The sequence below is a fragment of the Emys orbicularis genome, chromosome 5 (assembly GCF_028017835.1).
Source record: "Emys orbicularis isolate rEmyOrb1 chromosome 5, rEmyOrb1.hap1, whole genome shotgun sequence".
NCBI classification, from domain to species: domain Eukaryota; kingdom Metazoa; phylum Chordata; order Testudines; family Emydidae; genus Emys; species Emys orbicularis.
The window spans coordinates 9,876,209-9,904,130 of record NC_088687.1 but is presented as its reverse complement, the minus strand read 5'-3'; the positions used below and the strand labels follow the sequence as shown (position 1 = coordinate 9,904,130).

The 27,922-nt window shown below is 42.3% G+C and overlaps 1 protein-coding gene across 1 annotated transcript in view; it reads left to right on the top strand.

Annotated features, from left to right (window-relative positions):
* SLC20A2 (solute carrier family 20 member 2) overlaps positions 1-27,067 on the top strand; it is a 68,568-nt gene extending 41,501 nt beyond the window's left edge. The window contains exons 6-11 of the mRNA XM_065404660.1: positions 2,131-2,247; positions 2,821-3,027; positions 5,209-5,800; positions 15,195-15,380; positions 16,008-16,092; positions 25,543-27,067. Of these exons, the coding sequence (XP_065260732.1) occupies positions 2,131-2,247; positions 2,821-3,027; positions 5,209-5,800; positions 15,195-15,380; positions 16,008-16,092; positions 25,543-25,707 (1,352 nt within the window). The 3' untranslated portion in view covers positions 25,708-27,067. The remainder of the gene's footprint in view (positions 1-2,130; positions 2,248-2,820; positions 3,028-5,208; positions 5,801-15,194; positions 15,381-16,007; positions 16,093-25,542) is intronic.
* The last annotated feature ends 855 nt before the right edge of the window (positions 27,068-27,922 follow it).

Here is a 27,922-nt window from a genome sequence, read left to right as displayed (position 1 = left end):
GGGTGTTGTGAGAGTGGTCAAGCTTTTTAAAACTGCAGTTAGCAGCCCAGATCCTCAGTGGGTGTAAAACTGGCATACCCAGTTGAGCTACATTGTTGAGGGCCTGGCCCAGTGTATCTAAATTCATTTCCTTTATTTTCCCCTCGTTACAAGAAACTGTCCATAGCCAGTGTAGCATTAAGGCAACTCCTCTGAGGGGGGGTGTGTATTACGGAGACACTACTAGCAGCGCTACGTCGCCGTAGCTGTGCTGGCATAAGCCGGAAGTGTAGAGGCAGGTTACTCCGACAGAAGGAGTTTTTCCGTTAGTGTAGGAACAACACCTCCCTGAATGATGGTAGCTACATATGATGGAAGCGTTTGTCCCTCGACATAGCTGCATCTACATAGGGGGTTAGAGCAGCATAGTCAGAGGTGTGGTTTTTCACAGCCCTGACCAACGTAGCTATGTTGACTGACTTTTAGGTGTAGACCAAGCCTCATATAGTACATGGAAGGGACTGGGGATTCTGAGGGGGATGTTGATGGATAGTACTGTAACTATTCCCTTCTCTTAATTGGATTGGTGCACACGCTATTTAAGGGTAACCAGAAATGTTCCTTTCTAGTTCTGTTCACAGCGTGTTAGCCAGGCATTCTGCAGTGGCTTAATAAATAACATCAACAAAAGTGTAATTTTAACATCCTTCCTTTCTCATCACACTTTCTGAAATATATAAATGAAGAGAGAAGTCTGTTTTAGACACAGCAAAATAAGTGGTCAGACTCTGAGACCCCTGTTCTGTAAGCTCTTACACAGGTGCTTAAGTTAAGCATGTGAGTATTCCCATGGTTTTCAAGATAAACACAAAGGTAAGTGTTTGCAAGATCAAGGCCCAAGTTCTTTCTTCCTTGAGGGCCTGATCCTGCAACTCCTAAATACATAATCAAATTGAACTTGCACAAGGCGCTCTATTGACTTCAGTGAGGCTGCTTATGTGAGTACGAGTTACTCACCTGATTGAGGACTGCAGGGTCGAGACCTTGGTGAGCAAGGCACTCAGGTGCCCTATTAAGCAGATGTTGGGGTGAGCATCAGGGTTTATTGTTCAAAGCAAAGGTTTACCGTAGTGGACAATATGTCTTGATGTATGCTAAAATACTGATGTTCGCACTCATTATGGGACTGGTCCAGCACCAGTGATGTTGATTGGAATTTTGCACTGACTTCTATGCGAGCAGGAGCAGGGCTTGTGTGCATTGTTGCAGAAATCCTGAGGACCAAGTCTTCAAATCTGTGCATGCCATTTTAGCCCTTCAAATATCCCATTGTGCAACCACACGAGTCAGGGTTACCTATGGATGTGTGTGTGTGTGGGAACCTGACCATCCCTCTCACATGAGTTACCAGTAGGCTGTGAACTGAGGACATTTGCATGCAGTGCAGATGAGCTGATGATGTCACTTCCTTTGCTGACCGTAACAAAAAGCTGCTGTTCTCTAGTGGACAATCCCCAGAGGGGGAGACAACACCCACTTTGCCAATGTTACCTTAACATGAACTTTCTTCTGCATCTCAGGGTATAGTCGTGCCTAAATAGTGCACAAGAAAATCCTCGTGAAAGTATGGCCCCAAATCTCTAACTGTTGCGGCCGACAGCAGCTGAGAATCTGTAACACTCAAGCCTATATTTTAAGAGGCTTTTCTTTATTCTTTTAGTCAGTGTAAATAAAGGAGTTGCACTGAATATTCTCAAGTGAAATTCCTCTTCCAATGCATTTGCTTTCAGTATAGTTTGTAAATCCACTTCAAACGTTAACTTTCTAACCATAAATAGTTCATTCTTGACCTCAGTGTATGGCATTTGCCAAATAAGTGAAATTTCATTTTTGCCATAATTGAGGTCTTAATCGGCCAAACTGACCCTTTTCAAAAGCTTTATCCCTTCCCTTGTACAGGCTTGCTGCATCAAAACAGAACTCCAGCCCTGCTGAAAGAGCTTATTGGCTACCAAGATGTGGGGTTCAGTTTTGTTACGGGTGCAGCAGAAGTAGGCAGTGTGTTATCTTTAGTACTGAAGTTGTAATATTTTAAGGAACTGACATTTTTGCACATTAACCTTTAACTTTCTTCTTCTTTTCTCTTCACAGTGCTAGGACTGGTACTTCCTATATGGATAATAGTCCTAACATCACTTGGTATAGCTATAGTATTTGCTGTTCTAGTGTGGATTTTTGTGTGTCCATGGATGAAGAGAAAAATAGCAAGTGAGTATTTAGTAGACAAAATGCTAATGGTGTAAAATCCCTTGTGAACTTGAATATATTTATTTTAGGTTTTAAAATATAGGTGTTAAAGGAAAGAAAAAGGACTTGCACAATGACTGTATTTAAACCATTTCTTTTATTTTACTGTAAAGTTAAACTAATCAAGGCTTTTTGTTTTACAATAGGTTTTTAACTTAAAACAAAACTACCTTGCATGTCCGCTGAACAGGGTTGCAGAGTTTAAAAAAATAGAAAGTTTCAGATTGCATTAGTAAATTGGAGGACTTCAATAACATCACCTAGTGAACTTGTAGATAGGCACAAGGCATTTTCATGGTTCTCAGAGAGGCTAATGAAGATAAATATGCTAGTACTAAATTCCCATGAAAGAATGTATGTCTAGATTAATTAACAAAACAGAAACCAAACCACTCAAGTTGCTGTATTCAAGTTTATATTTTTAATGATACTGGCATTTTGTTAGGAATACCAGCAGTAGTAGAGATAAGTTTGAATAACCGTAACCATCCTATAGAAGATTTGTTTAGAATTATAATCCTGGCATTTCTTTAGGCCGGTTAAAGAAAGAAGCCGCGTTGTCAAGGATATCGGATGAAAGTCTTGATAAAATTCAAGAGGAGGAGACACCTGTTTTTAAAGAGCTTCCTGGAGTCAAAGCAACTGATGAGAGCACAGTTCCCCTCACTGGCCCAATAACAGAAGCTGCTGGAGTGTCAGATAGCAGCATAGCAAATGGAAACCATCCCCGTGTGCCATATGGTAAGGAAACATGAACTGTCTTGTCTTTCCATTGTGTTGATGGGGTATCTTCGTCGTGGGCACGTGTTACATCCATCTATATTAAGTATCATTTTCTTTGTAACTTCAAATTTCTTACAAACCCTTCCTCTCATTATGTATCCACTTGTATGTTTTCCTACAGCAGTTCATGTTAGCTATTTTTTTGCTTGCTCACAACTTAGTGAAAATATTCTTCTTTTTTGAGGTAAGTTTTCCAAAGACGATTTAAAAAACAAACAGAGGAAATGTTGTTTGGCAGTATTTGAGTTTTATATACAGCTGAAAAAGGAAATTCTTCTATTCCTAATAATACTTATTTCCTATTCTTAAAACCACATTTTAGAAGGCAGAGAGTACGAAAGCAGCTGAACTATAGATGTTCAAATTTAGCATGGAGATTCAGAGTGTACTGTTTTAGCTAGTTTTGGAAAATTTTGGGCTTGAGTTTACAAATTTATGACCATTTGGAGTATATCCACTAGAAGAGTCACACTTACAGGTCCACACATACATAAAGTATCTATGCATGTAATAAAGCTCTCGTTTGAAGCCCTGATTCTGCAAGCTGGTTTGTGTGGATGGGTCCCTGTGCTCACACAGAGCCGCATTGATTTGGATGGGGCTCTACATGGATGCAAGGGTTTGTCCATGCAGTTGGCATGGTTATGGCCTAAGTGTGCAGTGCATATAAGTAAATGCAGTTTTTCACAATTAAGAGGCACATTTGGCTGAGTGGTGCCTATTAGCTAGTCAGCTGGGAGTTTTTCTTTTTCTCATTGACACCGAAGCAGTGTCTATACTGACCTGTATAATTGCTATTAATAGAGGACCATTTGATCTTGTGAGAACAAACTAATTGGATATATACCTCTACCTCGATATAACGCTGTCCTCAGGAGCCAAAAAATCTTACCGTGTTATAGGTGAAACCGCATTATATCGAACTTGCTTTGATCCACCGGAGTGTGCAGCCGCCCCCCCCCGCCCCCCCCCCCCCGGAGCACTGCTTTACTGCGTTATATCCGAATTTGTGTTATATCGGGTCGTGTTATATCAGGGTAGAGGTGTATTATCTCCATAAATGTATACTACCACTACAGACCTTTTTAAAATAAAACAAAACAACAATATTTTAACGTTGAATAGTTAAAATCCCCAAAGTTCAGAAATGGACAAGTTAAGGTGTCTTCAGCAATGTTAACTTAGCCACTCTGTGAATCCTGTAATCCACATTTAATATAAACATGTGTAGACAAGCATACGATATAGATAAAAATAGCTATGTGTCACTATGTTTATTATGTTCATAGAAGTAAAAAATATTCAATATGTTTATTAAAATTTCTTTAGCAACTTTAACTTTTCCATTTCTAAATTTTAACTGAGCAACATTAACAACTTTATTTGTAATATTTGTAGAGTGCCCACAGTAATATGCTTTTATTCATAAGCTTTGGGGTTCAGTTTATGGAGTCTATACAATCAGTGCTCCCAAAATCCGATGACTGACTACCAGTAAAGTCGCATGGCACTGTATTATTTATTTAGTGTAAAATTTTCAAACACACCTAAATCTCCATTTTCAAAAGTGACTTAGGCACTTTTAAAAATGGGAGTTAGATTTCTAAGTCACCTAGGCGCTTTTGAAAATTTCCCCCTTACTCTGAAGAAACCCATAGTCAGAGGACCGTTCCTGTCCAGGAATGCTTACAATCTAAATAGACAAGCCAAACAAAGGCGAGTAGGAAAGAAGTATTTACTACCATTTTAGAAATGGGTAATTCAGACATAGAGAGATTATGGGTCGAATTTTAAAAGTTGCCTCATGTTATGCACCCAAATTCCAGTCTAAGGCACTTGCCCAAAGTCACACAGCAGAGCTGTGGGAGATCTGGGACTTGAGCAAAGATGTACTGAGGCACAGATTAGTGCCTTAACCATAAAACCATCCATACTCCCAAGTGTAGACATTCCCTTAAAAGTTAACCATGTTTGGTTTGAAATTGAACAGTGCGTTCATGTATCCGAGATGAACTTCTGTATCATAGCCTGCAGATGACTGTCCCTTCAGCCATTTACACCTTGTTTTGGTGTCTTGCTAAGCATAGAACTTTCATATTTCATATGATAGAAATAAAATCTCACCATCTGCCTTTACAGGAAGGGCTTTTTCTATGACGCAAACCACCATGAAATCTCCTGTTTCCAATGGCACTTACAATGTTGACAGCAGCCATGTGAGGAGTGATGGCCAGGTGTATCACACGGTGCATAAAGACTCAGGATTGTACAAAGACTTGTTACACAGAATACATCTGGACCGGGCAAACAACGATAGGCCCTCACAAGAAAACAATTACAAGATACTGCGTCGCAACAACAGCTACACTTGTTACACAGCTGCCATCTGTGGAATGCCAGTACATGCATCCTTCAAGGCAGTTGATCCACCAACCCCAGAAGACAGTGAAAAGTTGGTGGGAGACACAGTGGCCTATTCTAAAAAGAGAGTTCGCTATGATAGCTACTCCAGCTACTGCAATGCTGTGGCTGAGGCAGAGATTGAGGCAGACGAAGGCGGTGTGGAAATGAAGTTGGCATCGGACCTAGCAGATCCTAACCAACTCCCAGAAGATTCTGTAGAAGAGGAAAAGGAGGAGAAGGACACATCTCAGGTCCACCTACTTTTTCACTTTCTCCAGATCCTAACAGCCTGCTTTGGATCTTTTGCCCATGGCGGTAATGATGTCAGGTAAGTGTGTGAGAACTCACAAGCGGAGTGCTTTTTAATTAAACTCAGTGCTTGGAGAATTATTTGGCACCCAGGAGGGTGTATGTAAGCACTGGGACATCATTGCTTTGCTATAGAATCTTACTACATGGATATAGCCAATGTTTCTAAAGACTTGGGCTGCTCAATTAATATTTTCTTTCCCCATAGCTGGAACCTCTTTTCTATTCTATGCTAAATAGTTCAAGTTTTGGTGAACTGCAGCACATGGGGGCCCCTGTCAGGGCCCTGTTGTGTGGTAGATTCGGTATAAACAAGCAAAACGAAGACAGTCCCTGCCCTCGGGAGCTATTTTTAGTCAGAGATCAGAGCCCATCCGCAAATGAGAAGTTTAGACTATTTTTGTCAATGTACTTAGACTGAAGTTAATCTTTCATCATGGTGCCCAATCATTCAGTGTGTTCAAGTCAGGTAGAATTTCTCTGTTCTCATTTTACTAACCAAAACAGCGTCACCAGCTCACTGTCTACTTCTTCCAAAGCTTTTTTGGGGGGGGAGACTTCCCAAGGTACAAATGGGGCCCACCAGGGAGTTGCTGCCTCTTGTGCCTTTGAAAATATCCCGCTTAGTAATGCTGGTCCCAGTGCTAAACTGTGGGGCACCCTACTATTAACCTCTCTCCACTCTGAAGAGCAAACATTCTATTAGAAACTTGCTACAGTTTGTGTTGGGCGGTAAAGAGTTGACATGAAAACCAAACTTTAAGCCTGCTTCTGACACCTTTACTCATGGGGAATAGGATTTTACTCCCATTCATTTCAATGAGACCACTAGCATGATCTCCAAAGTCTGCACTTCTGTAGGAGAAAAGACATGGCTCAGACTCTCGACAGTCTGACTTGGTGCACTTGATAGTTTAATCCCTTCATATAATTTTTCATTTTGACTAGATTCATCCTTTGTTCTGGGATCCACTTTATTGCCCCACTTTGCCCATTTCAGAATATTTTTGTAATGTGGTTATGGGAACTAAACAAACGTTTAAGTGGTTTTAACTGGCTGCATATACTATAGTACATTATTATTATGATTATTTTGAGTCCAAGCTTCCAGAAAGGCTGTTGTTAAGCCCCCCAGCACTGCTTGCCAAGGTTAAAGCTGCTTCAGCCCCCTCAGTTCCCGTGGACAAAGTGGCCCTGTATCTTTGGTGAACTTTAGAAGGATGTGATTCAGATTCCCAGATAAGAGGCAGCCCCCCGAGTACTGAGCTGTGGAGCCACATCCCTTCAGGCTTGCAAGTTAGCCCCACAGAGGTCAGGAATTTCCACTCTAGCAAGGTAGCGGACTCTCATTTTTCAAGTTGTCCTCTAAAGCAATCCAGAGATTTGGAGAAAATACATCATTTAAGAGACCGTAGTCCCTGTGTCATCTGATGCCTTTTCAAGGTTATAGCCTATACAACATTTCTAAAGTCTGCCTATTCCTACCACCCAAACCCTGGGGCAGGCTCTCTCTCACATTCTGACTTCTGCAGCCTTTTTCCTTCTGTCTTCAGCTTCTCAACTTACCTGTTTTCAGTCCTTTACAAATGCTGCTGCAAAGCTTCTCTTTCACTCTCTCCCTTTGAATCCTGTCAGCTAACTTCCCTTTCCTTGTGTCGCAAGCTTATCTCTTAATCCACATCTTGAAGGCTCTGCACAGTTCATCTCCTCCTGCTCCCTTTCCAGGCTTCTCACTCCTGCCTTGTCCTCCTTCCCCAAGACTCCCCCTATATTGGAACACCCACCCCTCATTTGCCAAGTCTCTTCTGCCAGGCCCTTTACTACGGACCCCTCAAGTGTGGGAGAGGATAAAGAGAGAGAAGAGGGGGGAAGTTATAAATTATCAGCTGTATGAAGTTTGATGTTCGCCCTATTTTATATTTTATTTAAGTGCATTATAGTGATGTACAGGCTGGTTGATAATTACATTTAGACTGAACAACTGATGTCTAATGTGGATTGTATTGTAAGCTTCCTGCAGGTCAGTGTTCTCCCATGCTTTGTACATTGTTGACTGGACTTTTGGTGCACAGTAAATAATAATATGGATATGTTCCATGTATTCCATCATACAGAAGAGACTAGGGGAAGACTTTTGATTCAGGCCTTGAAGAGGTTAAATTGGTTTATTGCCTCCCAAACCAAGTTAGAATGAACTCACTGACCAGGATAGCTGAGCCAGGAAATCTGGCCTTGACAGTCCTTCATGATGCATATTTCCACATGCTAATATCATACCAACACCGCAAATAGCTCCGATTTTTGCATCAGGATTCAGCATTTGCAGCACTCTGGGCTCCTCTTTGGGCTGACATCAACAGGGATAGTAGCAATAGCGGCTGCCTGTTAAAAGAAGCAGAGAGCAATGATAATACCTTATTTGGCTGGTTGTTTCATTCAGGCCACCTCCCTGCTGTAAGCTTAAACGTGCTGTGGCAACGACCCTGGATCTGTTCCAGGCCCTGGGACTAACTGAGCCAATCCAGGAGCCATGTGACAACGTGGTGTGCATGTGCTGAACAAAAGCTAAAGAATTTTAAATCCCAGCTAAATGTGTTAGAACAGACGCTCTGAAAAAATGTTGTTGTTAAACTTAATTAATTGTGTGGCGTGTACAGGTTTCACTGGCTCAGCACTCAGGCACAAGGGGAGCACACGGGACCACTCAGAGGTCAACACAAGAATGAAAAGGGCAGTTTAGAAAAAAGATGTGGCCCAAGGGTGTGACTGCATGCAGAGTTGCCAGTGTTTGATAAGGTTGTCTGGGGCTAATTCTCCGAACAAGTTGGAAGGGCTGGGGCCCTACTCGCCCCCAGAGAGGGTTGTATGCATCTTCCGGAGAACTATGGATTTTAATGATCAGGAGCGCAATACTGTTCCTCTTGCAGTATTGTAAAAATACCTAACCGTCGGTGATGGGATCTAGCTAGGCATTCAGAAGTCTGAATTGATGGATGTCCCCAAGAAGCCTCTCAGTCCTGTCTCTCCACACAAAGGGGTTCCCCTGCCTGTAGCTGACTTCTGGTGGGGGACCCAGTGACCTAATAACCCACTGGCATGCTGGGCACCTTCCTAATCCTCCGACACCATCAGAGGCATGGCGCACTGCTCACCAAGGGCTTGGTCCAAAGCCCACTGAAGTTAATGGAAAGACTTCCTCCGAATTCAGTAGTCTTTGGATCAGGTCCCCAGGGATGTGATGGATTCTCCATCCCTTGGGGTCTCTAAAAGAGATGCTCTAGTTCCACCACAAATTTCTGGACTTGCTGCAGGAATTCCTGGATGAAATCTAGGGCCTGTGTTCTGCATAGAGTCAGATTATGGGATCACGCCTGTGTGTGTGTGTGTGTGTTGGGAGTGGGGCGGGAGGAGACTCTCCCTTATTAGCTCATTTCCTCAGATTAGATTGGACGTTTTTCTAAAAGAGACATACTCTGGTTCAAACAGGAATCCTATGGCCTGTGTGTTACACACGAGGGCAGACTAGGTGACCAGAATGGTCCCTTCAGGCTTATATTTATGAGATAGATTTTGTTTCTTCCCACCTCATCCACAAGGACCGGGAGTGTTGGAGGGGTCAGATTCCTTGCTTCACAATGGGTTTCCTGTGTCAGCTGTTGCATCTCAGTCTTCCTGTGCTTCAGTTCCCATCTGTCCAGTGGGGATAATAGTCTCCCCTATTCAGGACTCATTAGGAATCACCTCCTCTGTCTCTGCTGCTGCAAGATGAAATTAGGTTGTCCTATATCCAGTGCCCTGGTGTGTGAGGCAGAGGGGAACTGGGGGGAGTATCTCTTCCTCTCCTCAAGATACCCTATCAGACTCTGTGGCCAGATGCTGGCCCAACAGTCAGATTCCCCTCCTCTCTGCCCCTGCTTAGCAGCAGCCTGCGCAGACTCCTCCAGGGCTAAGCACTGATCAGTAGATTTTGCCTTGCCTGTTTGTTGTGTGACACTAGCAGGTAACCCTTTCATTGTGGACTGGGCTTGTTCAAGTCAGAGATTCCATTTGCCAGTGAAAAGTGTATAGAATTAAAACTGTATTTTAATACAAAAAAGCATCTTTGCTGTTGCAGTTTATGAAGACTTTTCTATCTTCTGACCAATTACTAGCAGGGCTTTTAAGTGTCCGTGGTGAATCTCTTACAGATCACTATGAGCCAACAATTTACTTGTTCTAAATTTACCTGCTGTTAATTTCAGTGACACTTTGTTCCGGTATTACGTAACAATATAAAAAGGGGGGATTGATCAGTTTTCACTACATCCTTCAAGTCAGATTTTCTGCCTGGCCGTACCCCCAGTCTGTTTCTGCACCCATAAAATTGCAGGTACCGGTAAGTGCATTTAGACGTCTACTTACCTATTTGGGCCTGCAAATCTGGTACTTAAACACCTAAATAATTTAATTTGGCCCTACAAACTGTGGGCAAAGCAATGAAGTCTTGGTTTAAAAATTGTAAGTGATTCAATCAAGTGACTCTTCTTCCTTCCAGGCAGAATCGTTTTTGCAATCCTACACTACAGGGCTTCCAATCATTTCCTTTGTGCTTCTGTTGACTTTATCATTCTTAGCTATATCTCAAGCATTCACAATGACTCCTTAGAGGATCCTCCTTAGAAGATATGTCAGCATATGGGAATCTTAGAATATTTTTGCTAATTGAAATTACCTTATGTTTAGCTAAAATGGATTTAATCTGCAATGGCTTTAATCAGTGCAGTGCTTCTAAAAATCAGATTTTTATCTCCATTTTTCAGAGTTTTTACTAATTTGAACCATTTATTGCTGCTAGGGCCTTTCTCCAAATCCCTAAGACTCTTTTGCCCAATTAAAAGTCAAACAATAAAACCACTTTTAAAGTAATACAATTTACCATGCAATTGGAATGCCTCATTTTTTTGTCATGCATTCCTAAAAGAAACTTCCTTCCTAATCACTGCTCCAGGCCAGTTCTTGGAGTTATTTGCTTGGGATGGAAGTATTCACACTGATCTGTAAGCAAAGTCCATTTATGGCAGTGTTTCTCACATCATTTTAGAGCTTGATTTCTCATGAAATAATGGAGTGAGAGTAAGGGCCTCATTTTAGATGGAAGAAAAGAAGATACAGGCGGTAGAAAATAATATAGTGAAGAGAATGGCAGGCAAGTGGAGGGTACGCAGAGTGTGCATGGAAGAAATTAGGGGAAAGATGGACTTGGGACTCTGAGCGATAGACTGGAGAGTGCACGGTTGAGGTGGGCTGGACACATGGTAAGAATGGGAAAAGAAAGACCATCAAAGAGAGCAAGAGGACTGCCAGAAAGGATGTGAAAGCCCGAGGATACGATGGAAAGACTCTGTCAAAAGAAGTTTGAAGAGAAAAAGATGAACTCCAAGACCTATGAACTCATGCCAAGGACCAGATGGAGTGGCAAACAATCATGGGCACCTCTTTCTTCCCCCATGTAAATGGGAAAAGGAGTTGTGAAGTGAAGTGAAGTGTAAGAGTCGCATTTTACTTCAGCGCTTCCTAGGAGGTGCAGGATCAGACACTAATACTTTATTCCAATGAAAGCTGGGACTCTAATACTTTATTCCAATGAAAGCTGGGACTCCAGTTTTGAAACGATATAAATGATTAATTCCTAGCCATGGTGGCTTGCCTTGTACAGTATAAGACCTTAAAGCTGTCCCTTGCTCCAGCTGTGTGTTTTGGTACTGTGCCAGGAGTAAATATAGCCAGTCCTGGACCCAGGACAAGTGTAACTGTCAATCCCTGAATTCTGCGTTCTCAGAATCCTACTCGCTGTTATCAGTTTGTAAAGAGAGTAGCTGCCTATTAGATTTTAAATCTATTGAATTATGTTTGACTTTTTAAAATTATTTATCTTCCGTTTTGTAATCACTTAGATGTGATTAGAATCTGATAATTACAATGCAATCTTCCTTTTGTGCTTTCTTGGGTTGGGGTAAGGAAAATACCAATTAACAAGTCATATTGCAACATACCATATCAAGGAAAGTCCTGTACAATCAGTAAAGTATATTTGTCTTGGGTAAGAGTTAGTATGCTTTCTTTGGTGGTGTTAGCCTTGGCATTGTGACACAGCATTCATAGAACCTCACCTTAGCTGTACAACTGGGGCCAGATTTCCAAAAGCATTCCTTTTACCTTTAGGTACTTAAATGAAGCATGTGTCCTGATTTCTCAAAAATATTGAGTTTCCGCTTGACAATAACAGGAGCTTCTGCTGGATGGTGAGCTCTTTTGAAAATCTGCTGTAGTCTGCTAAAGTGGCTGCAGGTATCGATTAATCCATAGAATCATAGAAAAGTAGGGCTGGAAGGGACCTCAACAAGTCATCAAGTCAAGCCCCCTGCAATAAGGCAGGACCAGGTAAACTTTGACCATCCCTGACAACCTCTCCCAGCTTGATGTTATCTGCAGATTTTAAAGCATATTCTCCACTCCATTGTCCAAGTCATTTAATGAAAATATCAAATAGTACTGGACCCAGGACTGATCCCTGTGGAACTCTACTAGATACGCCCTCCCAGTTTGACAGCAAACCCTTGGTAACTACTCTTTCAGTATGGTCTTTCAACCTGTCGTATATGCAACTTAAAGTAATTTCATCTAGACCACATTTCCAAACACTAAAATCAGGGTGTATCATGTCAACTGCTTCTCTCCTATTTACCAGGCCAGTAACTCTGTTAAAGAAGAAAATTAGGTTGGTTTGTTCTTGACAAATTCGTGCTGGCTATTCCTTATAATCCTGTTCTAATCTAGGTGTTTACAGATTGATTGTTTACTCATTTATTCTAGTATCTTTCCAGGTATCGAAGTTAGGCTGCCTGGTCTATAATTCCCCAGGTCCTCCTTGTTCTCCTTTGAAAGTTAACTACTGTGTTTGCCCTTCTCCAGTACTCTGAGACCTCACGTGTCCTCCATGAGTTCTCGAAGATCATTGCTAACAGTTCCGAGATTGCTTCAGCTAGTTCCTTAAGGCCTGGTTTACACTGGGGGGGGGGGGGATCAATCTAAGATACGCAACTTCAGCTATGAGAATAGCGTAGCTGAAGTCAACGTATCTTAGATCGAATTAAAATTACTTACTTTGCGTCCTCGCGGCGCTGGATCGACGACCGCGGCTTCCCTGTCGACTTTGCTTCTGCCTCTCGCACTGCTGGAGTTCAGCAGTCGACGGGAGAGCGATCGGGGATCGATTTATCGCATCTACACTACACACGATAAATCGATCCCTGATAGATCAATTGCTACCTGCCGATCCGGCGGTTAGTGTAGACGTACCCTAAGACTAAGTACTTTAGGATGAATTCCATCAGGCCCTGCTGACTTGAGAACATCCAACTTATCTAAATACTCTTTAACCTGTTCTTTTCATATTTTGGCTTGTGTTTGTTTCCCCCGGTTGTTAATGTTAGTTGTATGGAGTATCTGGTCACCATTTCACTTTTTAGGGAAGACTGAAGCAAAATATGCATTAAACACCCCAGGCTTCTTGATGTCATCAGTGATTGATTTTCCTTTCCCGTTGAGTAGAGAACCTCATGTCCCTTTGTCTTTTTCTTTCTCCTAATGTAGTCATAGAACCTCTTCTTATCACCTTTTATGTAACTCATTCTGTGCCTTAGCCCTTTTGATTTTCTTCCTACATGCTTGTGCTATTCTTTGATACTCCTTAGCAATTTGTCCTTGTTTCCACTTTTGGAAGAATTCCTTTGTGATTTTCTGGTCACTAAAGAGCTCCCGATGGAGCCATATTGGCCTTTTCCTATTCTTCCGATCTTTCCTTCACATTGGGATAATTTGCTGTTGTGCCTTGAGAAACTGCCATTCTCCTGAACTCCTTTTTCCCTTAGATTTTCTTCCCATTGGCTCTTACCTACCACTTCCTGTTTAAGTCTGCTCTTTTGAAGTCCATTGTCCTTATTCTGCTGCTCTCAGTCTTTCCTTTCCTCAGAATTATGATAGTCACTCTGATCAGCTTAAGCCATAAAAATGTTAAATATGTTCCCTCTACGTGTATTTGGTAAAGAAATATTTAAAAGTATTTAATGTCAGTTCCTTTAGGCCTGCTTCACACATTCCTACATTTATTTTTTTCCTAATGCGAAAATCTGAAACATCAACAGAATAATGCAGATGTTAAATTTGATCCAGCCAACATAGCAGTTGTAAACTCTTAACAAGGATCTCTGATGTGTTGCTAGAAACTGCAGATTTCCCCCTGAACGCTGTCACCATCTTCTTCCATAATTCTGACTCTTAAGTCACTGAAAGGAATCCCTAAAGACCACAGAGTAACAGCATTGAATTGAGAGTTTAGATGCAGCATTTAATTTAGAGTTAGGTCTCTCCCTTTTTATGTCATTCTGACTTGATCAGCTGCAGGGCAAGACTTCTCATCAGCACTAAAGGCAGCATTAAGGTATAAGAACAGATGTTGCACATATTGGTGCTGCTGATACTTTCAGAGTGCAAGTCAGAGGTGTGTGCAAAGTTGGCTTACACGCTCTCTGTTGCCTTTCTCTGACCCTGGCACAACTTCTGTGCAGAGCTGGGTCCAGGGTGTCATGTCAGAGCAGCCTGACAATTGCTTTACCTTGTAATAGCTGTAACTGGCCACAAAAGGTTGATATTGCAGCCAGAGTTTAACATGGTGCAGAGGCACACCAGCCATGTCCCAGTATTGCCACCCCTGAGCCTTCAAAAATGAGATTTAAAAAAACCCCAGTCACCTTCTTGTAACTGTATCAGAGGGGTAGCCGTGTTAGTCTGGATCTGTAAAAAGCGACAAAGAGTCCTGTGGCACCTTATAGATTAATAGACGTATTGGAGCATAAGCTTTCGTGGGTGAATACCCACTTCGTCAGACGTATGGCATTCTTGTAACAGTTCCTCTTCGAGTGCTTGTTCGCGTCCATTGTAATCAGGTGTGTGCGTGCACACGGGCACGGTAGCCGGAAGATTTTTCCCACAGCAGCATCCGTCAGGTCAGTACGGGTGCCCCCTGGAGTCGCGCCTTCATGGCGCCCAATATGGAGCCAAGACATCTGTAAGGTACCAACTATCCAGCATTTCTGGAAAATTATTTGCATAATAGAAACTTCTGTCAATTTCTGCCATAGTGATCAACAGTGAAATGTAGGCAACAAGGGGCTCCCGAATTTGGATCTGATCCCATTTGTCACACACTGCAGTCTTCCTTACAAATGACATTGTACAAAGTTTTAATCTATTTCATGAGGTGGGATTAGAATAATGCTACACCCAGTTTTGGAGAAAAATGAATACAACAAATGTGACTTGTTGAAAAGCACTTGCCTCTGTTTTTATAACCCCGATATATTTTATTTTCTCAGCAATGCAATTGGTCCTCTGGTAGCTCTGTGGCTTATATATGAACAAGGAGGTGTAATGCAAGAAGCTGCCACTCCTGTCTGGTTGCTGTTTTATGGAGGTGTTGGGATCTGTGTAGGTCTCTGGGTCTGGGGTAGAAGAGTTATCCAGACTATGGGTAAAGACCTCACTCCAATCACACCGTCGAGGTATGTACAAGATTACTAATTTGATTGCCTGAATTTCTAATAGGATCTAGTTTGAGAAATTGCTGCTGTAGTCTTGCTTTTAATTGTGTGGACTGCTGGGTTTGCTTTTGATTTGATTCGAATGGTAACTTTTTTGACCCGCTACCTTGTTAAAATATCCCTGTAAATTAATGTGGTATGAGTTTGAATTGTAGAGGTCTAGTTGACCAATGTATTCTACTGCTGTCCTAATTAGCATGTGAAACTATGACATTTGGAAATCACAAAATTAGCTTTCCCCATGTGCTTCATAACATTAAAAATATGAATCTGACTCTTATTTTTGCTTTAATGCATACTAGACCTCTGCTGCCACTCACCTAATGACTAATTAAGCATGATTCACTGGACTGTAGAGTAGTAAAACAGCCTGAAGCAGTGAGCTGTGCAACCAGTTTCATGCAGATAACTAGTGTGTATTGTTTCCATTATTCAGTAGTCCATTGTTCTCCTAATGTAATTCTATGGCCAAATCCGTTGGAGGTAAACAGTTGAAGAAGATACTGGTAAGACTTTGGCACACTGCATGGTGTCAGTCCAAACTGATACAAAGAGTGACTGTGAAGTGTTTTCTTATGCTTCCTGCAGTGGATTCACTATTGAGTTGGCTTCGGCGTTCACAGTTGTGGTAGCTTCCAATGTTGGACTTCCTGTCAGTACTACACACTGCAAGGTATGCTTTTGCCATGTGACTCAGTCATGGCAGTCTGGACTGTACATCTTTAAGTTTGCTGCTCAGGTCGCTGTACAATGGCATGATTCAATGCAGGAAAAAGCTGAAATCGTTCTCTTCTGCAAGGCAAAATCAAATTTCTGTTGAGGCATGGCCCAGTTCTGGTCTTTCAAAAACAAACAAACAAAGAAAGAGATTTACATCAATGTAGAACTGGAAATGTTCACTGCAAAAAATACATTTTTGATTTTCAGATTGAAACTCAATTGTAACTGGGGCATAGGAGCATACAGGGTTTGAACTCGATAGGCTCTGCCCAAAGTAACCCTTCACAAATATGGCATCCACAGCTCTAAAGAGAGAATGATCACAAGCCAAATTAAACAGTTCCATAGTATGTTGGGATTAGAAGCAGATGATTTGCTTTTCTTTGATTATGCCATTTGAACCTAGATCTGTAGCATTCCTCAGTGTTCAGAGGCTATGACACCTTCCATCGTTCATACTTCACTGTCTTGATAAGTGCATGGCATGGGATTTCCTTCATGTAACTCTTATACTACAACATTTCCATCTATCTTTTTTTATTTCTTCACAGTGGATTTTGCATTGAAGTAATGTGTGCGCTAACGGTACTTGTAGCCTCAAATGTGGGTATTCCAATAAGCTCCACTCATTGCAAGGTATTGGAGTTTGCAGTGATAATCTCAATCTATAACAGTCAAATTCTGAGAAATGCTGATCGTTGCAGTTTGCCTTCATTATGTTTTGCACCAAATAGATTTTGATGACCACAAACAAAATTACATTCAAAAGACCTACACAGATGCAAAGTTAAGACTGAGCAATTGCACAAAAGGGTGGAAAGTTTAAGGTTCTTACCATAATGTTAATTTGGCCAGTGTGAATCTGACTAGTGTAGTTTACTGTTCACAGTGTTACATGTATACCTTATTGTAGACTTAGGTAGTCACGTTAACATATGTTTAGCGGTCTTATGTTGAGCATCCTCAATAAAGCACGGTGCACATGCAACATGTAGTGTTCAGACAATTAGCTTAAATTGCTAACTATGGCTAGTAGAAATGCAACATTCCTATGCCGTGAGAAGCTCTGAAATGTAAAAGGAAAAAATCTTTATTTTTGCAACAGCCAGAGCCCTGTCCCTGTGGAGAGATCCAGGAGGACAGAGTCACTAACCCCAAAACGTTCGGTATCTTTCGGCTGTTGCAAGGTATAATGTTTGTGAGCCAAGCAGGTTCCATCCACAAGGAGCCAGTTGTAGCAGCAGAACCTGGAACTTTCGGTTTTGGCCATTGGTGGTTCGCATGCCAGAACGTTACTCTGGAACGAGGCTTTTAGTAGAGTTAGCCTGTATTTATTCTAATCCATGAAGCCTACGATTTAACACACAGGGGCTTCTGAATAGCTTGTACTGCACGTGACAGGCAGATTTGATTAGCTTGTCTATGCACTGAAATAACAATGGAAAATGGATGTTATAAACATCCTCTGTACATTTCCTGGACACTACTGTGCTAATAAGCGATGGTCACATAAATACCACCCTATACCGGAAACCTACTGACCGCTACACTTACCTACATGCCTCCAGGACACACCACACGATCCATTGTCTACAGCCAAGCTCTAAGATATAACCGCATTTGCTCCAATCCCTCAGATAGAGACAAGCACCTACAAGATCTCTATCAAGCATTCTTAAAACTACAATACCCACCTGCTGAAGTGAAAAAACAGATTGACAGAGCCAGACGAGTACCCAGAAGTCACCTCCTACAAGACAGGGCCAACAAAGAAAATAACAGAACACCACTAGCTGTCACCTTCAGCCCCCAACTAAAACCTCTCCAGCGCATCATCAGAGATCTACAACCTATCCTGAAAGATGATCCTTTACTCTCACAGATCTTGGGAGACAGACCTGTCCTCGCTTACAGACAACCCCCCAACCTAAAGCAAATACTCACCAGCAACCACACATAACTGAACAAAAACACTGACCCAGGAACCTATCCTTGTAACAAAGCCCGATGCCAACTCTGTCCACATATCTATTCAAGTGACATCATCATAGGGCCTAATCACATCAGCCATACCATCAGGGGCTCGTTCACCTGCACATCTACCAATGTGATATATGCCATCATGTGCCAGCAATGCCCCTCTGCCATGTACATTGGCCAAACCGGACAGTCTCTACGCAAAAGAATTAATGGACACAAATCTGACATCAGGAATCATAATACTCAAAAACCAGTGGGAGAACACTTTAACCTGTCTGGCCATTCTATGACAGACCTGCGGGTGGCTATCTTAAAACAGAAAAACTTCAAAAACAGACTCCAACGAGAGACTGCTGAGCTGGAATTGATATGCAAACTAGACACAATCAACTCAGGATTAAATAAGGACTGGGAATGGCTGAGCCATTACAAACATTGAATCTATCTCCCCTTGTAAGTATTTTCACACTTGCTTCTTATCAAACTGTCTGTACTGAGCTATCTTGATTATCACTTCAAAAGTTTTTTTTCTCTTACTTAATTGGCCTCTCAGAGTTGGTAAGAAAACTCCCACCTGTTCATGCTCTCTGTATGTGTGTATATATATCTCCTCAATATATGTTTCACTCTATATGCATCCGAAGAAGTGGGTTGTAGCCCACGAAAGCTTATGCTCTAATAAATTTGTTAGTCTCTAAGGTGCCACAAGTACTCCTGTTCTTTTTGCGGACACAGACTAACACGGCTGCTACTCTGAAATCTGTACAGAAGTGTGTATTTTAGCAGGCACCACTGTTGAATGCAGAACTACTTGTTCTATACATCTGTCGTTAAACAGAGCATATGAAGGCAAACTGCACTGATTTGAAACCAATCTGAAGGTAGCTGTCATCGAATATCTACAAATCATTTTTGTTTTTCTCTTTTGAAGTTTTAACTGCTTTCCTAATCTTTAATTCATCAAAATCATTATTAATAAACTAAACTTTCATAGTGTTTAGAGCTGGATTTACCAATGCCGTCATTGCTGATATCTTTTTAAATTCCAAGAAAAAACAAAAATTACATCTTGCTTACACACTAAACCAGACTGAAATTTGATACAGTAACCTTACACAATAGATGGGAAATACAAGCTGATACAAAAATTGTGTGAAATGTATAATATACGTAGGACTTCTGGTTGTCTGTTTTTGATATCGGGGTGTATTATCAGTTAAAACTTACAAACAAAACACCTGTTTTTTATCCAGTAAACACCAGACATGTTTACTTGTATCTAAGGGCTTGTTTACACAGAGCAGTAATGCGGACTGTGGTGGTGTGATTTCTAAAGTGCACTAATATGTTGCACATTAATTGGTCCATGCAGGCCCTGCTGGTGCGCACTAAAGGTTCACTAGAGTGCTTTAACATAGTGCTGTTTGAGAGAGTTCTACATTAAAGTGTACTAGGGAACATTACAAATATTACTCATTACGATATTTACAAAGAGAGCCTTGAAAGACCCTGATTTTTGGACACAGAAGTGTAGGACTGGAAGGGACTTCAATAGATCAACTAGTCCAGTCCTGTGCACTCCAGACAGGACTAAGTAATAACTAGACCTTTCCTGGCAGATGTTTATCTAACCTGTTCTTAAAAACCTCCAATCATGGAGATTCCACAACCTCCCTAGGCAATTTATTCCAGTGCTTAACCACTCTGACAGTTAGGAAGTTTTTCCTAATGTCCAACCTAAACCTCCCCTGCTGCAATTTACGCCCATTGCTTCTTGTCCTGTCCTCACAGGTTAAGGAGAACAATTTTTCTCCCTTCTCCTTGTAACAACCTTTTATGTACTTAAGTGTCATCATGTCCCCTCTCAGTCTTCTCTTCTCAATACTAAACAAACCCAATTTTTTCAATCTTCCCTCATAGGTCATGTTTTCTAGACCTTTAAATCATTTTTGTTGCTCTTCTCTGGACTTTCTCCAGTTTGTCCACATCTTTCCTGAAATGTGGGGGCCCAGAACTGGACACAATACTCCAGCTGAGGACGTATCAGCGCGGAGTAGAGCGGAAGAATTACTTCTGGTGTCTTGCTTACAACGCTGCTACTAATACATCCCAGAATGACGTTCGCTTTTTTTTGCAACAGTGATATATTCTATTCTTGACTCATATTTAGCTTGTGGTCCACTATAACCCACAAATCTCTTTCTGCAGTACTCCTTCCTAGACAGTCATTTCCCATTTTGTATGGGTGCAATTGATTGTTCCTACCTAAGTGGAATACTTTACATTTGTCCTTATTGAATTTCATCCTATTAACTTCAGACAGTTTCTCCAGTTTGTCCAGATCATTTTGAATTTTAATGCTATCCTTCAAAACTCTTTGCTATCCCCTCCCAACTTGGTATCGTCCGCAAACTTTATAAATATACTCGCTATACCATTATCTACATCATTTATAAAGATATTGAACAGAACCAGAGCCAGGACTGATCCCTGTAGGACCCCATTCAATATGCCCTTCCAGCTTGACAATGAATCACTGATAACTACTCCCTGGAAATGGATTCCCAAGCAGTTATGCACCCACCTTATAGTATTCCATCTAGATTGTATTTCCCTAGTTTGTTTCTGAGACAGTCATGAGAGACAATAGCAAAAGCCTTACTAAAGTCAAGATATACATACATCTGTCACTTCCCCCCTATCCACAAGGCTTGTTACCCTGTCAAAGAAAGCAATTAGGTTGGTTTGACATGATTTGTTCTCGACAAATCCATGCTGTTACTTATCACCTTGTTACTTTCTAGGGGTTTGCAAATTGATGTGCGTGGTTATTTGCGCCATTATATTTCTGGGTACTGAAGTTAAAATGACTGGTTTATAATCCCCCAGGTTATCCTTATTCCCCTTTTTATAGATGGGCATTATTTGCCCTCTTCCAGTCCTCTGGAATCTCTCCCATCTTCCATGAGTTTTCAAAGATAATCGCTAATGGGTCAGATATCTCCTCAGTCAGCTCCTTGAGTATTCTAGGATGTATTTCATCTGGCCTGCTGAACTGAAGACATCTAACTTGTCTAAGTAATTTTTAACTTGTTCTTTCTCTATTATAGCCTTAGATCCTACCTCATTATCACTGGTGTTCACTATGTTAGATATCCAATCACTACTAAACTTTTTGGTGAAAACAGACAAAAAAGTCATTTAGCACTTCTGCCATTTACATATTTTCTGTTATTGTCTTTCCCTCCTCATTGAGTAATGGGCCAACCCTGTCCTTGGTCTTCCTCTTGCTTGTATATGTTGAATGTTTTTTTGTTACCCTTTATGTCTCTAGCTAGTTTAATTTCATTTTGTCCCTACATGATTGTGTTGGGTTTTTTTTATATTCATCCTTTGTAATTTAACCTAGTATCCACTTTTTTAGGGCTCTTTTTTGAGTTTCAGATCATTGAAGATCTCCTGGTTAAGCCATGGTGGTCTTTTGCCATACCTCCTATCTTTCCTACACAGTGAGATAGTTTGCTCTTGTGCCGTTAATAATGTCTCTTTGAAAACTGCCAACTCTCTTGAACTGTTTTTCCCCTGAGACTTGCTTACCATGGGATCTTACCTACCAACTCCCTGAATTTACTAAAGTCTGCCTTCTTGAAATCCATTATCTTTATTCTGCTGTTTTCCCTCCTACCCCATTCCGTAGAATCATGAATTCTACCATTTTACGATCACTTTCACTCAAGCTGCCTTCCACTTTCAAATTCTCAACCAGTTCCTCCCTAGTTGTCAAAATCACATCTAGAACAGCCTCTCCCCTAGTTGTTTTCTTCACCTTCTGAAATAAAAAATTGTCTCCAATATGGTCTAAGAACTTGTTGGATAATCTGTTCTCTGCTGCGTTATTTTCCCAACAGATGTCTGGTTGAAGTCCCCCATCACCACCAAGTCCTGTGCTTTGGACAATTTTGTTAGTTGTTCAAAAAAAAAAAAAAAAAAAGCCTCATGCACCTCTTGTTCCTGGTTAGCTAATCTATAGTAGACCCTTGCCATGACATCAGCCTTGTTTTTTACCCCTTTTATCCTTATCCAGAGACTTTCAACAAGTCTGTCTCCTATATCCATCTCATCCTCAGTGCACGTGTATATATCTCTGATTTACGAGGCAACAACTCCTCTCTTTTCCTTGCCTGTCCTTTCCAAGCAAGCAAACATCTACATAAAACTCAAAAATTGCTATAAATAACCCCCCAAAAAGAAGCCCTAAATGTATTATTAAGGAACCAAGCATCACGGTCCTTTCTAGACACAGTTTTCTTTGGACCAAGGGGCTATTCAGAAATCTGCTGTTGTTGTGTTTCTCTTTATTTAGGCTGGTTGCCGCTTCTCCTCAAGACAACTGCAAACCATCTGGAGCCATCTACAATACTTGCTAGCCCCAGACTAGCGTATTAGTGACTGATAGGTTTATTCAGATTAAATGTTACATAGCTAATAAGTTTCTCTTCGAATGGGTTTTTATACCCACATGATCTTAGTAGGTGAAATCTTCTCTTAACCTATTCCCACAGGGAAAGTGTCTCTCTTCACCCTCTCCTAAAACACCTTGCTCCGCCCAATGTCTCTAAACCTCTTTAAATGCAGGGAAGTTTTTATTTTAAAAAAATTAATGTGGTTCAGTCTAGTCCAGGCAAAGATGCCATTTAGGACCAAATCCAGCTCCGCTTTGCGCTCAATGGAAAGATTCCTGTTGAGAACAGTGCGACTGGGATTGGGGCCTTCCTTTAGGAAGGATTCTCAGCCGGAGCATGCCCACAAGGTCTTCTGTTAGCCTAGCTCATATCCATTCTTTAGGCTTTCGCCCATATGGCAAGACATCGAATCCTAGACCATGGTGCTGGACATAGCTGGCCAGCAGCTTTCATGACCATAGAATCCAAGTAGCTAGAGACGGAAGAGCTGCTAGTTCTTCTAGCTCCACTCTCTGACATCGCACGCTTTTCCATATGATAGGGTCTAGTTTTAAATGCCCTAACAAATGGGGCTTTCAGCACTTTCCTCAGGCAGTTATGGCCCCGTTTGATAGATCTGTCAGCAATTCTTCCCCTGCTAGCCTCACTTTTCCCTTTCATTGTTGAAGAACACCATTAAGTCTGTGGAATTTTTCTTTCTTCTGTGTTGGAAGGATTTCTTGCTATTTTAACATTGCCGTCTAGGGAGCTACACTGATTTTATACCAGCTGAGGAGGCCCAAGATGCTGCTTCAGGAGTAGAAAGAAAATATAATTTAGAAAAACTTCCCAGACATACTTGTTTCCACAAACTGTTTAAAAATTGTTGGGTTTTTTCCCCCCACAAGAAACTTCAATCTCAATACTAAAAAAAGTGGACTTGTAGCTGGTGAATTTCCTTATCTGAAAATGTAGTGAAAGGAAGTTAGATTTTAACTGTCTCCCTTGCAGAGTCTTATTCTGATGCAGTAATGTACCATTTACTGCTAGATCCCAAAAAGTCACTTTCTAACAGAGAAGAGTTTTCTGTTTCCAGTTCCCAGCTAATAAGAGCTGTGCTGCTACTAATAAATGTTTTATGTCCTCAAGTAACCACATCGTTAATTGCATTACTTCTCGGGCCAGAGGAACTCTATGTCCCAGTTATTAAATTGTAATCCTGCCGTAATCCTCTGGGCGATATTTCCTGATATGAATAAAACCTTCCTCTAGTCCATTGCTGCCCATAGGTGGTGGTAGAGTTTGCAGGAATAAGCCACCATTGCTACAATACTTTTAAAACTCTCTCTTGTACAGTAGTACATACAAAGAAGTTGATCTGCCAAACCCTTCTGCTAACTATTCCTCAAAGTGTATTTCTCTGTTAACACCTTCTTGCCTTGATGTCCACACTGATTGAATTCCCCACATCATCAGGCTGGTCTAGTCATTTGTAGGAAGGCCTATGAACATTTGATACAAGGAGAGTTGCTGTGATGAGTGGTTGGCACAGAAGCACAGGTTTTACACTAGAAAACACACTTGGCAGACTGCATAAATTTTTATTCTTTAGATTTCAGTAGCACCCAAAATGTGCAAGATGTTTGGCAAACACTAAGGACAACTCAGTCCTTGCACCAAAGAGCTCTCAGTCTAAGGCAGGGGTGGGCAAACTTTTTGGCCCTTGGGCCTCATCGGGGTTGCGCAACTGTATGGAGGGCTAGGTAGGGAAGGCTGTGCCTCCCCAAACAGCCTGGCTCCCGCCCCCTCAGAATCCTCAACCCATCCATCACACCCCCCCCCCCCCGTTCCTTGTCCCCTGACCGCCCCCTCCTGGGACCCCTGCCCCATATCCAATCCCCCTGCTCCCTGTCCCCTGGCTGCCCCACCCCTATCCACCCCCCCGCCCCCTGACAGCCCCCCGGGACTCCCACCCCCTATCCAACCGCCCTCTGCTCCTCGTCCCCTGACCATCTCCTCCCAGGACCCCCCGCCCCTAACTGCCCCCCGGGATCCCCCCTGCTCCCTGTCCCCTGACTGCCCTCCTGACCCCTATCCACATCCCCGCCCCCTGACGGGACTCCCACTCCCAACCCTCCCTGTCCCCATCCCCGCCCCCTGACGGGACTCCCACTCCCAACCCTCCCTGTCCCCATCCCCTGACCGCCCCCCCCAGAACCTCCGCCCCATCCAACCGCCCCCTCCTCACTGACTGGACCTCCCGCTCCCTTACCCAACGCCCCCCCCCCCCCCGCTCCCCGCCCCCTTACCAGCAGCAGGAGCTCGCAGCCGCAACACCCGGCCAGAGCCAGCTGTGCTCCCCACGCTGCCCAGCGGGAGCGGCAGGCCAGAGCGTGGCCCGGCTGTGGGGGAGGGGCCAGGGACTAGGCTCCCCGGCCGGGAGCTCAGGGGCCGGATGTGGCCCGTGGGCCATAGTTTGCCCACGTCTGGGCTAAGGCCTCAATTCTGCAATGAGCCCCACACAGTATGATCCCTGTGTCCATGCAGGGCCTATTGACGTCCACAGGCTCGGGGTGGGTGCAGTGCTCTGCCTATGGAGAGCTCATTGCAGGATTGGGGCCTAAAAAGGCAGAGCACATAGACCTGTATTGACACTAGCAGAGTTAATTGCCATTTGACTGAGATACCGGAATCTAATTAAGCTGGCTTTAAGTTGAGGCATATACTAGGAAAGGCATTGAAGAGTCAGCTGCTGAGGGGTTTTTTTCTTCTTTTTTTTTAACCCCAGCAACCTGCAAGTGCTAAATTCCAGCCATCCTTTAACAAAGCCTCACTCTTCACTGCAGTCTGCATTATTTTAAGATCTTGGCTACTTACATGGCTGGGTATCAGCTGATTGGCATTGGGTTGGTCATAGAAGTCTCTTAGAGGCTTTTAGATGTTAACCTTGTATCTCCTAACCCTCTTCTCAAACTCCTAAGGTTGGGTCAGTGGTGGCAGTCGGCTGGATACGTTCGAAGAAGGCTGTTGACTGGCGTCTGTTCCGCAACATCTTTCTGGCCTGGTTTGTTACGGTTCCTGTCGCTGGCTTGTTCAGTGCTGGAGTCATGGCGATCTTGATGTACGGGATTCTGCCCTATGTCTGAATTGCCACTTCCCCACGAAACAGGCCGAGTAGCCCAAGCTACTCTCCCATGGCGGGGGAGGAGAGGGAGGAGAAGAGCCCTGCTAACCTGTCCAATGGAAGTGCTAGTTGACAAGGATTCATCTTCCATATCTAACTTCTTATCTACTGTATATAACAATGTGTCATATTGGTGACATGGTGATATAATGTGGTGCCGTTCTTATATATTAAAGAAATATATGCATATAGTAGGGAATAGTACCTAAGTTATAATATAAGTGGGGTGAAAATATTGCCTAGAATTGAATATTTAGTAAAGTTTGTACATAATGTAACATTTCAGTGGCGATTTTTTTAATCTTTTGAAGAAGAGTATGGATTGGGAAATGTTTCTTGTCTATTTGATATAAGATAAAGCGAGGTACAGGATTGCATAACATGAATATTTTTAAAGTTAAAAGATACTGGAACAAACCATGTGCATAAGTGCTTTTCGTAAGATAACTTTGTTCATATCAGATTGATCTTTGTGTACAATACTATATGGCAACTGCTTTTGTAAATACTTACAAGCAGTAACTTTTTAATGGTGCATTTCCCTTATATATTTTGGATAAGAAAGTTTAGAAAGTACCAAAGAAGCAGGGAAATAGCTTGCTAGAGTTATGTTGTCGTCTACCCGTGTGTGTACCTGTGTGTTCCCACTTCTAATTAAAGATTGTGTTCACTAAGCTGTCACCAGCAAAGCTGGGATAGTACTGTTCATGTTTGATTGTAACTAGCAAAAAAAAGTATTTTACAGTTATGCCTGTTCTCGTTATTCTGTATGCTTAACACTACTGTTCATGTGATTAGTCAACTAACTTAATTATATTTTGAATCTGAAATACACTAAATATTCATCTTCCCCCACTCCTATCAAATCTGAACCCAGTCCTGCCATCAACCTGAACAGGAGCAAGATCAAGCCTTAAATATCTTCTCCTTCCCCAGTAGTTCTCCACCACAGAATCTCAGAGAAATGGGTGGGTGATTACATGGCCTGTACTCTAAAGTCACGCATAGAAATTGAGGAAGGTAGATAGGTAATAAGCGTGCCTGGCACTTGGGGATTAGAAAGTAATGAATAATAATGGGCCCTGCCCCGTGAATGAATTGCTTTCAGGAGTACAGTTGTGTCCTTGAGGCTGTCGGATCAGCCTGTGTTATGGATACTAACAAACACTCTAGGGCCAGGTTTGCATGTTGAGTAGTACCCTCCTCCCTCCCTGTGTTCTTCAGTGGAATAAGATGCTGCTCATGGTGACTAAGGGCAGGTCTACACTGCAATCTGAGGTGTGACTGCAGCACAGGCAGACCTGCCTGAACCAGCATGGCTACAAATAGCAGCGCAGATGTGGTGGCACAGGCCTCAGTGCAGGCTGGGTACAAACTTGCATTCCTATCCTACCCTGCTGTTTTTAGCCAGACTGCAATCACCCTGTAGATTGTGGTGTAGACATGACCTGTGTGGGGATGAGAGTCTGGCCCTAGAGGAACAGAGAGTCTGTGGATACATGTTTGAGTTGAGATTGTCACAGCAGTGCAGGGGATTACATGGAACAAGCGTGGCTTAAATCTCAGCCTAGAAGTCTTGATGCCATTCATGCTGAGGTTACTGTTCTGGGGGCGGAAGACTGTGTTTGGATGGAGATTGGAACCTAGTACTGTTTAAATGCTGCTAAAATTTTGATAGACAAACATTCTTGGTACTCTGTTATGACTTTTTCCATTGGTCATTCATACTAAATTTATAATAAAAAGATAAATAGCCCCTATTGTTTGTTTGCCTTGTGAATTTTTTGAATGTTACTCATCTGCCTCAGGCATGAGTGGAAAAGGCACAAGTGCTAAAGATTTCTTACTGTGGGCAGCTAGAACTTACACTTTGCATTTGTTTAGAACCTGGTTGTTTTTTGTCCATTTGAGTCCTTGGATAGATTTGGACAATTGCAGAATAGTAGCTCAAATAAAAGAACTCTGTGACCAGCAAACATGATTTCTGTTGGTCTGGCAATCCCAGCACACACCCACCTCTCTCCTGAATCACCACAGCTGGTCCAGTGATGGCTCCTGTCGCAAGTGTCATGGGCGGATGCATATTAAAGTGTCCCCTCGATACTGCCGTGTATTCAGCAACGCCTGCCCTGCTGGCTGGTTCAAACAGACAGGGCACTTTAGGGAAACTCCCCTTA